Source organism: Staurois parvus, unplaced genomic scaffold (assembly GCF_062004578.1).
Source record: "Staurois parvus isolate SC_StPar_1 unplaced genomic scaffold, SC_StPar_1.0 ptg001428l, whole genome shotgun sequence".
Classification (NCBI taxonomy): Eukaryota; Metazoa; Chordata; class Amphibia; order Anura; family Ranidae; genus Staurois; species Staurois parvus.
In genome coordinates, this window is record NW_028319224.1 from 636,947 (window position 1) to 649,358 (window position 12,412).

The following is a 12,412-nucleotide window of genomic DNA, read 5'->3' on the forward strand; positions in this document are numbered from 1 at the left end:
GTATAATTTTTTCACTTTCATTTTTGGGGTGTCTTTGAATTCAGTCCTCTGTAGGTTGATCATTTTAATTTCCATCAAACGATGGGGCGTCCTTACGTTCCTAACACATCACCCCGTCCATACCAGTATAGAGATCCAGCAGGAGATTTCCCCTTTGAGATCTGATGGGTTTTCAAATTTTTTTGAGCTGTGTAGTAAATGCATGGTCCTGGGTTTAGTAATGCTTTAATGTCCCCATTAGTATCACAATATCTAGACTTTTTATAAAGGCACTGGATCCCCAATGGCAGAGCAACCTGCCCATGATGCCAAAATCTGAAACTGCCTGAAACACTTATATTAGCTTCAGTGACATTGTAACTCTCTGCTTTCCTCTACAGGATTTTATATGGCAACAAAATTACAGATCTTCCCAAAGGTGTGTTTAGTGGCCTCCATGCGTTGCAGCTTCTGTAAGTAAGGGTTTATTTTTATCTTGTTTGCATATTTCTACCCATAATCCTTTACTGTGCATGCGGGGTTAGGATGATGGTAGAGGATTATGTTAGAGGAAGACCGTCTTGGGAGAAATACGTTGGCAGCCACGGCTCAACTCCTTCTGAAACAATCGTTTGTCTGTTCCCTTTGACTTTAATACTTTTAGTAAAAAAAAAAATTAAAAAAGGAACAAGCATGCAGAAAGTGAAGTGTGATCAGCATGTTTGTTCTGGGTCGGTGACTTGCTAACAGGCCTACAACCAGCATTTCCAGAAGGAGAAGTCAACATTGGTGGCCTCCATATTTCTTTTATGACGTGTTTCCTATAACCCCTTTTTGGCCAGGGATTTGTATCACTTTTCATCGAAAGGCTTACCTGTGTATCGTCTCTTTCAGTTTCCAGTGATCAACGTATTGTTAGGTGTCCCAAAAATAGGAGGATTATTCCTCATTTCTGGACAATGGGCAGAACCATGCAAAGAATTGCTTTCCGCTCCATTGATCAGGTGACATCCAGAACGGCTGGTCTATAGTGCAAATATAGGCTATTATAGAGCCAATTTACATACAGCTGTTTCAGACTGTATGGCCCTCAGTAAGGCCACCAATAGGGGGGTAGAGCTGGCCCTCCTGTGTGGGGCCTGGGAGCCAACAGTTCAGCAGGGGGCTCAGGGGCAGAGATGGGGCTCTCTAAATACCTTTGGGCACATGCACAGTAATCCCATGGACTGTGGCTCCCAGCAATGAAACAAAAGTTCCCCAGGCCTCATGAGTTCAGCAGTAAGGGCCTAAGACAGAGAGGGAACTATGTACTCATTTTCGGGTGCAAGTGGAGTAATCATTGCTGTGGCCAGTGGCGTCCCAAGGCAGGTGCAGGGGGGTGCTCGCCATACGGGGTGCCACCTACCGCACGGGGTGACACCGGACCCGCTCCACGAAAAGGTAAGTTGTAAAGCAAGCCGACGATCCCCGCAGGATGGATCGGATCTGCGGACTGAGCATAATGGATCGGAGTCCGATAGATTATGCTCCCCAATCTTCAGTTCTGATCCATCCTGCGGGGATCGTCGGCTTGCTTTACAATTTACCTTTTCGTGGAGCGGGTCCGTGTCACCCCGTATAGGTTGCATGCGGACGATCCCCGCAGGATGGATCGGATCTGCGGATTGGGGAGCATATTGGATTGGACTGCGATCCATTAAGCTCAATCCGCAGATCCGATCCAACCTGCGGGGATCGTCGGCTTGCATTACAACTTACTGATTTATGGAGCGGGTCCGGTGTCACCCCGTATAGGTTGCATGCCGACGATCCCCGCAGGATGGTTAGATTCTACGGATTGAGCATAATGGATCGGAATCCGATCCATTATGCTCCCCAATCCACAGATCCATTCCATCCTGCGGGGATCATCGACATGCAACCTATACGGGGTGACACCGGACCCGCTCCACGAAAAGGTAAGTTGTAAAGAAAGCCGACGATCCCCGCAGGTTGGATTGGATCTGCGGATTGGGGAGAATAATGGATCGGACTCCGATCCATTATACTCCGCACATCCGAACCATCCTGCGGGGATTGTCAGCATGCAACCTATACGGGGTGACACCGGACCCGCTCCACGAAAAGGTAAGTTGCAAACAAAGCCAACGATCCCCGCAGGATGGATCGGATCTGCGGTTTGGGGAGCATAATGGATCGGACTCCGATCCATTATACTCTGCAGATCGGACTCCGATCCATTATACTCTGCAGATCCGATCTATCCTGCGGGGATTGTCGGCATGCAACCTATACGGGGTGACACCGGACCCACTCCACAAAAAGGTAAGTTATTATTATTATTTATTATTTCAGGTACTTATATAGCGCTGTCAATTTACGCAGCGCTTTACACATATATATTGAACTGCTTGCACCTGTAAGTTGTAAAGAAAGCTGATGATCCCCACAGGATGGATCGGATCTATGGATTGGGGAGCACAATGGATCGAACTCTGATCCATTCTGCTCAACCCGCAGATCCGATCCATTCTGCGGGGATCGTCGGAGGGGGTGTCACCAAGTGTTATCGCACCGGGTGACACCAACCCTAGGGACGCCCCTCGCTGTGGCTCTAAACAATTTGAACTGGCATGAAAAAAAAAAAACTATTTACTTTCAAACAATATTAATATACACAGGGGGGGCCCAAGCACCCACCTTGAAGAAACGCCACATTCTAAATGTTTCAGAATCATTGGTTTGGACTAGAGTCTAGAGTCCAGGGCAGTAAGAATTGAAAAGATATATTCAAAGCACAAGCGACTGGAAACACATAGACACATTGAAATCTTATGGGTTGCCAGTATTGAACTCCTATCAAATCTTCGACAAAGTCAACCTTGGCCAGTCAAAGCATTGCTCTTGTAGAACGTTGGAGTCCGAGTCAGATAGTGGGCTGTATATTTGCCATTTCTCTCTTCGTGGGAAGTTGGTGAAGGGGCCAACTGGTTGCATACAGTGAATTCAACCACTCTTTGGCATACAATTATAAAATTGTTTGGTCCTTGAAGGACAGCTGTCAGGCCTAAGATTCAAAGCCACCTCCATTACTGAAATGTCACGTATGGAAGTCTCTTCAGAGAACATTCATTAAGTTTGTGTTGTTTGTAAAGCATACAGTATTGATTGATTACCTTCGAGCCAACATTGGCCTAATGGAAGCTGATTAAACTAAGTAGAGATCAATGCAGTCATCATGGCAGTGCTTGTAAACTTCATCCTGGTGGTTTACCCTGAACATCTTCTCGCTTTCAGACTTCTAAATGCCAACAAAATTAACTGCATCCGGGCCGACACCTTCCAGGACCTGCAGAACCTCTCTCTGCTGTCCCTATATGACAATAAGATTCAGAGTTTAGCCAAAGGAACCTTCTCTTCTCTGCGTGCCATCCAGACCTTGTGAGTAAAAATGAGAGGGCTTTTTTTCAGCGGGAACATGGGGGAACGAAGTTCTGACACCTCCAGCACTGAATGTGTGTAATGGAAAGGGGTGGTGGAGTGTTCTGGAGGGTCCATTGATGCTGGCTGCTGGGGGTTCTATTGTTGTGGGGTGAGGGAGTCTATTGTTGAAGGGGTGGTGGGGTGTGCTGGAGGGTCCATTGATGCTGGCTGCTGGGGGTTCTATTGTTGTGGGGTGGGGGAGTCTATTGTTGAAGGGGTGGTGGGGTGTGCTGGAGGGTCCATTGATGCTGGCTGCTGGGGGTTCTATTGTTGTGGGGTGGGGAAGTCTATTGTTGAAGGGGTGGTGGGGTGTGCTGGAGGGTCCATTGATGCTGGCTGCTGGGGGTTCTATTGTTGTGGGGTGGGGGAGTCTATTGTTGAAGGGGTGGTGGAGTGTGCTGGAGGGTCCATTGATGCTGGCTGCTGGGGTTTCTATTGTTGTGGGGTGAGGGAGTCTATTGTTGAAAGGGTGGTGGGGTGTGCTGGAGGGTCCATTGATGCTGGCTGCTGGGGGTTCTATTGTTGTGGGGTGGGGGAGTCTATTGTTGATGGGGAAGTCTATTACTGCTAGTGGGTGATCTATTATTGCTGGGGGTGGTCTTATGTTACTGGGAGGGTCAATTGTTGATAGGGAGATCTATTGTTGGTGTGGGATGTATTGTTTCTGGAGGTCTTATATTTTGGGGGGGGGGCATTGTTGCTGGGGAGCTCTATTTTTTATCGGGGTCTATTGTTGGTGTGGGATCTATTGTTGCTGGGAGTCTTACGTTTATAGGGGGGTCTATTTGCTGGGGTGGGCTATTGTTGCTGGGGTGTCTTATGTTTCTGGGGGTTGTAAATCTTTGGTGGGGAAGTGTATTGTTGCTGGTGGGTGATCTATTGTTGCTGGGGGGTCTGTTGTTGCTAAGGAGGTCTATTGATGGGGAGGTCTGTTGTTGCTGGCGGAGGATATATTACTGCTTGGGGGGTCTTATGCTTTTGTGGGGCTCAGTTGTTGCTAGGAGAGATCTACTATTGAGAGAAGGATCTCTTGTTGTTTGGGGGGGTCTATTTTTGCTGGGGGGGGGGTCTATTGTTCCTAGCTATAGGGGGTCTATTTTACTGCTTTTCATGTTATCACTAACAAATTCCATGTAAATTACCCAGCACAACAAAATGATATGTGGTTCTGAATTCTTTATAATGGGCAGTACTGGGAGGTGGGAAGGTGGTAGAACCAATGGATAGTGCTCGGAGGTGGGTATGGGGCGGAGACAATGAGTAACTCTGAAGGGGGGAGTACCTGAACCTATTCTCTGAGAAAAAAGCCCAGAGAACTGCCCTAGGGCCACAGTGGTAACTGTTGGGTGCATCACCTGTTGTGCTATTCCGTCCAACCAAAATTTGTCCATTGCCCAGGCATTTAGCTCAAAATCCTTTCATCTGCGACTGTAACCTGAAGTGGTTGGCGGACTTCCTGAGAACGAATCCAATAGAGACCAGCGGGGCCCGATGTGCCAGCCCTCGACGACTTGCCAACAAACGCATCGGCCAAATCAAAAGCAAGAAGTTCAGATGTTCAGGTAATTTCGTTTTTTTTGGTCTTCAAAATGACTAAAAATACACAGTTGATGTACATATGTGTAAAATATTTGTAATTTTCTCAGCCAGCAGAGTAGTCACACATTTCTAGTTACTACTGTAACATTTTCCTACAGGAATTATAGAACATGTACACATGCGGTATTACTATGCCTTCTGTTCTATATTTTGTATGTGTTGATTTGTATGTGATCCAATTTTCGAATGTCCTGATACATTCTTCAAATAGACTGCGCTTCACTGGAGCCAAAGCTGCTCTGAGTATCATTGTAGGCTCTACAAGTATCTAAAGGATACAGTATATACACGTGCACTTACAATGAAGTGGTTTGATCACCAAAGTACAATATTCCTAGGAGCACCTGTTGCTTGACCAGCGTTTCTCAACTTTTTTTTCGATCTTGGCGCCCTTTAGGTCCTACCTTCCAGTCTTCACGGCAGCCGTGGAGGCATGGCAGTAGGTGGTAGGCGGAGCAGGTCTAAGCGGAGGTGGACATCTGTTCTCTTCTCAAGGATGGGGCTGCCCTGAATGCCACCCATCCTGAATAACCATCATACCTTTCCATGGTGCCTGTGGCAGGCCTGTTTGAACCTTGGAAATGCATGACCCCTGACAACCTCAGATGGCACACCAACCCTCGGCACCCCAGGTGGGTGGGTTATGAGTAAGCGCTGTTTCTTGGATGCTGGCCGTGATGTTTGGTTGGGCTGGCAAGTGTTGGGTTTCTACTCCATCAGTGTGCACCTACCCCAGGTGGGTGGGTTATAAGTAAGCGCTCTGTGCGTGAAACGCGTTAACCATTCTGTTTCTTGGATGGTGGCCGTGATGTTTGGGTGGGCTGACAAGTGTTGGGTTTCTACTCCATCAGTGTGCCCCTACCTCTGGTGGGTGGGTTATGAGTAAGTGTTCTGTGCGTGAAACGCGTTAACCATTCTGTTTCTTGGATGCTGGCCGTGATGTTTGGTTGGGCTGACAAGTGTTGGGTTTCTACTCCATCAGTGTGCACCTACCCCAGGTGGGTGGGTCATGAGTAAGCCCTCTGTGTGTGAAACGCATTAACCATTCTATTTCTTGGATGCTGGCTGTGATGTTTGGGTGGGCTGACAAGTGTTGGGTTTCTACTCCATCAGTGTGCCCCTACCTCTGGTGGGTGGGTTATGAGTAAGTGTTCTGTGCGTGAAACGCGTTAACCATTCTGTTTCTTGGATGCTGGCCGTGATGTTTGGTTGGGCTGACAAGTGTTGGGTTTCTACTCCATCAGTGTGCGCCTGCCCCAGGTGGGTGGGGTATGAGTAAGTGCTCTAAGCGTGAAACGCAGTAACCGTTCTATTTCTTGGATGCTGGCTGTGATGTTTGGATGGGCTGGCAAGTGTTGGGTTTCTACTCCATCAGTGTGCACCTACCCCAGGTGGGTGGGTCATGAGTAAGCCCTCTGTGTGTGAAACGCATTAACCATTCTATTTCTTGGATGCTGGCTGTGATGTTTGGTTGGGCTGGCAAGTGTTGGGTTTCTACTCCATCAGTGTGCACCTACCCCAGGTGGGTGGGGTATGAGTAAGCGCTCTGAGCGTGAAACGCGTTAACCATTCTGTTTCTTGGATGTTGGCTGTGATGTTTGGATGGGCTGGCAAGTGTTGGGTTTCTACTCCATCAGTGTGCACCTACCCCAGGTGGGTGGGGTATGAATGAGTGCTCTATGCGTGAAACGCAGTAACCGTTCTGTTTCTTGGATGCTGGCTGTGATGTTTGGATGGGCTGGCAAGTGTTGGTTTCCTACTCCATCAATGTGCACCTACCCCAGGTGGGTGGGTCATGAGTAAGCCCTCTGTGCGTGAAACGCATTAACCATTCTATTTCTTGGATGCTGGCTGTGATGTTTGGTTGGGCTGGCAAGTGTTGGGTTTCTACTTCATCAGTGTCCGCCTACCCCAGGTGGGTGGGTCATGAGTAAGCGCTCTGAGCGTGAAACGCTTTAAACATTCTGTTTCTTGGATGCTGGCCGTGATGTTTGGTTGGGCTGGCAAGTGTTGGGTTTCTACTTCATCAGTGTGCACCTACCCCAGGTGGGTGGGTCATGAGTAAGCGCTCTGAGCGTGAAACGCGTTAACCATTCTGTTTCTTGGATGCTGGCCGAGATGTTTGGGTGGGCTGGCAAGTGTTGGGTTTCTACTCCATCAGTATGCACCTACCCCAGGTGGGTGGGTCATGAGTAAGCACTCTATGCGTGAAACGCGTTAACCATTCTGTTTTTTGGATGCTGGCCGTGATGTTTGGATGGGCTGGCAAGTGTTGGGTTTCTACTCCATCAGTGTGCACCTATCCACCTGTAGTTGAAGCACCCCGGTTGAGAAATGCTGGGCTAGACAAATTTCTTGTTGTATAGCCAGCAGTGAGGAAGTTAGGGGATGAGTTTGGGTTTGGTTTGAACCTACCAGAATTAAGCTGTCAGTATTGGCCCAGTCAGCTGCAACTGGGGTATTCCAATGTACATGTAGGTGAATGATGTCACAAGCATCCCCTCCCCTTTGTGTACATGCAGTGGCAAGGGTGGGGAATGCCCTGGCTGTACCCGTTTGGGCCGGCACTGACAGTTTCCTTCTGGGTGTGGCTGAACATTGGATGAATTTCAAGCCACGCTCATCCTAAGTACCACTGATAACGTCCTAAATTTGTATGAGTTGAAAGAAGTATATGAAGCAAAATTAATGTTTATAATTAAAAATTATAAAAATTAATGTTTTTATAATAATCAGATTATTTTTTCCCCCCAGCAAAAGAACAATATATTATTCCAGGTAAGATTTTTTCTTCTTATTTTTTTTTTTTAATTTAATTAAAATACAAATAAGAATTGTAAATGTACTCATCAAAGGATAATTCTACTTTTATAAAAAAAAAATATTAAATTGAAAAAAAAATGTAGTTTATGCAATTGCTACAAAAATCAGATTATAATTTAATGTTAATAAAATGACCGTTCCTTTTCGATCTGCACCCGCTGTAATATTCGGCAAAATTCAAAGCCATATTGCAAACAGGAGGCGTTCTGTACACAGTTGGTATACAGAACCCCCCCCCCCCAAGAAATGTAATTTCCTGCTTGTGTGATTGGCTCTCTGATTTCCCTGACTATGAAACAAGTCAGATTTTAGGCATCCCCGCAACAGAAATTTAAAGTGGTTCTAAAAGTCTCAAATTTTTTAACCTTCATGCAAAAAACCCTTTTTTAGCAGGCCCCATAGCCCCCCCCTCCCCTAACACTTACCTGAGCCCCCTCTTGATCCAGCGATGTCTACAAGAGCCTCGGTTCTCCGGGGACTCTCACTCCTGATTGGCTGAGGCCATTGGCTCCCTCTGCTGTCAATCACAGCCAGTGAGCCAGTCAGGAGAGGGAGGGGGTTGGGCAGAGCCACGGCTCTCTGTCTGAATGGACCCACAGAGTGGCAGCTCGGGAGTGCGCTTGCTCAGGTGTCCCTCATAGCAATCTGCTGTGGGGGCACCCGACAAGAGGGAGGGGCCAGGGGCACCGGCTGGGGACCCAAGAAGAGGAGGATTGGGGCTGTTCTGTGCAAAACCAATACACACAGCAGGTAAGTATGACATGTTTGTTATTTAAAAAAAAAAAAAAAAAAAAACAAGATTTTAGTATCACTTTAAGTTTTGGTGAGATACTTCCCAAGGGTTTAACACTTCTAAAGGGATGCAGACCCTACAACTTTCCTCATTAGAACACTTAATGTGCACCAGGTGTTTATAATGAAGCAGATCCTCCCATTCAGAATCAGTCTTCACAGGACATGGGGAAACAAACAGCTATTTCTTCAGAACAGAAACAGGTAGGGAAAGTTTGTTAAAATCCCTGCAATGTACATTGCTCACACAGGAAAGATTTGGGGGGGGGGGGATTCGGCATAAGTGGAGTTACAATTTAAAGCTTAAGCCATACATGGGTCGAATTCTGAAAGGATTTTCTTTAGAAAATACTTTCGAAGAATTTTCATCCAGAAAATTGTTGGTGGGCCACAACAATTACCGATTTTCAAGCAACCAACGAATTTGAGTGATCGGGCATGTTGGAAATTTTTTGAAAAACAAACGAGTTTCTAATTAATGATGGGAGAATCATGTGAGAAACTTAATCAAAAAAAGAAAAGAGCGTGAGCTGTGACCTGGAAAGAAAAGAAAATTCTGGGCCACGAAAATTATTTTTCTGTAGCAAAGTGAGGTGAAATTAGAGGCTCGGTTGGTTGAATTTTCGAAATCAATGGTGGCGCCATCGGATTACAAAATGCACAAAATTTCAGATTTTCTGAAGAAAATTCATTCGCAATTTGACCCGTGTATGGCTCATTAGTTTACACTTGTGGTTGGGGGGGGGCTATAAAAATAGGCGGTTGAGACCCCCCCTTCTCCATCCTCCTTAAACTGCAAAGGCAAGCGGACGGGGTTGCACACTTGCTGCTGCCATGAAACAAAAGCGATCATGGCCGTTACACAGGACCGCCACCAAACATGACCCATTTACGTAATATTTTTGAATATCAGTAAATGCCCCCGGTTCCCATTCAGAAATGGCTGTCAAAAAAATGGACATGTAGAGGAACTGTTCATGTGTAATCATTGTCCTGTCCTGAACCCCAACTGGCATTGATGCAGCCTTGTCTCTTTGTCCCGCGCGTTTCTTCCCGCAGGAACTGAGGACTACCAGCTGAACAGCGAGTGCAACAGCGATGTCGTCTGCCCACCCAAATGCCGATGTGAATCCAACGTGGTGGACTGCTCCAACCTGAGGCTCACCAAAATCCCAGACCGCATTCCTCAGTCTACGGCCGAGCTGTACGTATGGGAGCTGTGCCAAATCCGGGTCCACGCGTCACTTTCTCTTTGGCGTGTTGGCATTCCGCCATTGTACATCTTCCCTTCAAAAACTCATTTACATGAACTGATTTCACTACGGGATTTAACACGCATCTGTATTTTCCCAGCCGAGCGGCACAAACACCAAGATTTAATTAAAGCTTTAGGAGAAAATGAAACGCTAATAGATCACAGCTTGGTGGCCTTGTAGGCTCCAAATAATGAACCGCTCACATGTCTCACCTCCCCTGTGGATGATTGTATTGGTGTTTGTTCAACGAGGTCTTGTCTCTTATTAGAGCCAATGGGGTTGATTTACTAAAGGCTAATCTCAGCTGTGCAGTTGCTCCAGAGCTTAGTAAATGAGGTGAAGCTTCACATTGTAAAGAATACCCAATGGATAGTGGAAGTCAGCAAAGCTTCCTCTCAAAGAATACCCAATGGATGGTGGAAGTCAGCAGAGCTTCCCCTCGAAGAATAACCAATGGATGGTGGAAGTCAGCAGAGCCTCCCCTCATTTACTAAGCTATGGAGCAACTGCACTTGCCAAATGCATAGTCTATCTGCCTTTAGTAAATCAATCCCAATGTTTTTTCAATTCTACAATCGCTAAAAGTGCCCATAGTTTTAATACTACCCACCATGAGGGCCGCTGAGTAATGGATGGTGGAAGTCAGCAGAGCTTCCCCTCAAAGGATAACCAATGGATGGTGGAAGTCAGCAGAGCTTCCCCTCAAAGAATACCCAATGGATGGTGGAAGTCAGCAGAGCTTCCCCTCGAAGAATAACCACTGGATGGTGGAAGTCAGCAGAGCCTCCCCTCATTTACTAAGCTATGGAGCAACTGCACTTGCCAAGTGCATAGTCTATCTGCCTTTAGTAAATCAATCCCAATGTTTTTTCAATTCTACAATCGCTAAAAGTGCCCATAGTTTTAATATTACCCACCATGAGGGCCGCTGAGTAATGGATGATGGAAGTCAGCAGAGCTTCCCCTCAAAGAATACCCAATGGATGGTGGAAGTCAGCAGAGCTTCCCCTCAAAGGATAAACAATGGATGGTGGAAGTTAGCAGAGCCTCCCCTCATTTACTAAGCTCTGGAGCAACTGCACTTGCCAAGTGCACAGTCTATCTGCCTTTAGTAAATCAATCCCACTGTTTTTTAAATTTTACAGTCGCTAAAAGTGCCCATAGTTTTAATACTACCCACCTTGAGGACCGCTGAGTATTTTATGGTTTCCCTGTATCTCCTGAGCCTGCCTTGGAAGTCCAACCCCCTGCTGACACCACCTTAGGCCTTTAACCAGGAGAAACCCCTGGTGGCAACCATAAAGTAGACTTACACACAGTTTTGAAGAAGATATGTGCATAGAATAATGGCTAACATTCTAAGAGTCTAGGAAGAGTTGCAACACAACACAGCTCCAATCAATTTTAGATGTCCTGCAAATCAGAATTTAAACAGTAGCCATGGCTCTGAGATGTTCCTTCCCAAGTGAGCTGAAAGGAAGCTATCAAATGGCCAGACTAACTCACGTTTGGCCTCTTAGTTACTGGTAGCTGGGTTTAACTCTGAGCCCTTGTGGACACTTGACCTGTTTACAGCTGCAGTTTTTGGCGTTTGACATTTTTTTCTACAGTCAATAAACTCCCCTGCATGTTATTCTATGTGTCCATGCACACATAGGCTGTAATCAACGTTTTTTGGCTGGGACATTTTTTGGCAGAAAAAAAAACAAAACTAGTGGGCTTCTAGAGGAGTTTTTTTTAGCTGCAAAAATGCTCTAATGCTGAAAAACGTGGCAAAACGCGGTAAAAAAAACTTTACATTTACACAGCTAATGTTACCAACGTTATTAAAACGTCAAGTGTGCATGAGGGCTGCGAAGGAAAAGAAAAGAGGATATGTCAATGTCCCTTTAAACTGATGTTTCCAATCTTCTGCGCGCTCGATAGGGCCCTAGTTGGTGCGCATGAGAATTTAAATCCTGCTTGAGGCAAAGGTAGGACTTCCTTTAATAGGGAGTGAACACAAAGGAAAGTGAACTTCTCGTTTAAATGATGTTGAATTTGAATAGCATTTATTTAGCACACACAGAGTGAAATCTGAGATTAAGCTGGGATTAAGGAAAGGTCGGAAGCAAACTTTAGAAGGGGTCAATTCCTTTTTAAAGGGGTGGCAAACTGAAGTAATAATGTAATGCACTAATGTAACTTGATCTGCAGTGTGCATAACACAGAATCCTGTGTTTTGTTGAGAGTGTAATAATTAGTAGGTCACAAGGTTGAATTGGCCTGCCTATCTAGGCCTTAACGCAATAACTGGTGAAACAAAGGATGCTGAACTGAGAAGAAAGTATCTGAACTTAGCAATGTCATTTGCAACTTAAGTGATTTGAGTATAGAGCTCTCTCACCCGATCCGTGGCCTCGGTCAGGATAGTCTTTCTACAGAGGGGCCCCTGTGTGATGACAGCACTCGGGTCCGTCTGCTCGCAGTATTATCAGTCC

The 12,412-nt window shown here is 46.1% G+C and overlaps 1 protein-coding gene across 1 annotated transcript in view; it reads left to right on the forward strand.

Moving 5' to 3' along the window:
* Nucleotides 1-12,412, forward strand: part of SLIT1 (slit guidance ligand 1) — a 615,356-nt gene that overhangs the window by 450,842 nt on the left and 152,102 nt on the right. The window contains exons 12-16 of the mRNA XM_089662084.1: nucleotides 381-452; nucleotides 3,277-3,420; nucleotides 4,861-5,024; nucleotides 7,816-7,839; nucleotides 9,736-9,880. Coding sequence (XP_089518210.1) covers nucleotides 381-452; nucleotides 3,277-3,420; nucleotides 4,861-5,024; nucleotides 7,816-7,839; nucleotides 9,736-9,880 — 549 coding nt within the window. The remainder of the gene's footprint in view (nucleotides 1-380; nucleotides 453-3,276; nucleotides 3,421-4,860; nucleotides 5,025-7,815; nucleotides 7,840-9,735; nucleotides 9,881-12,412) is intronic.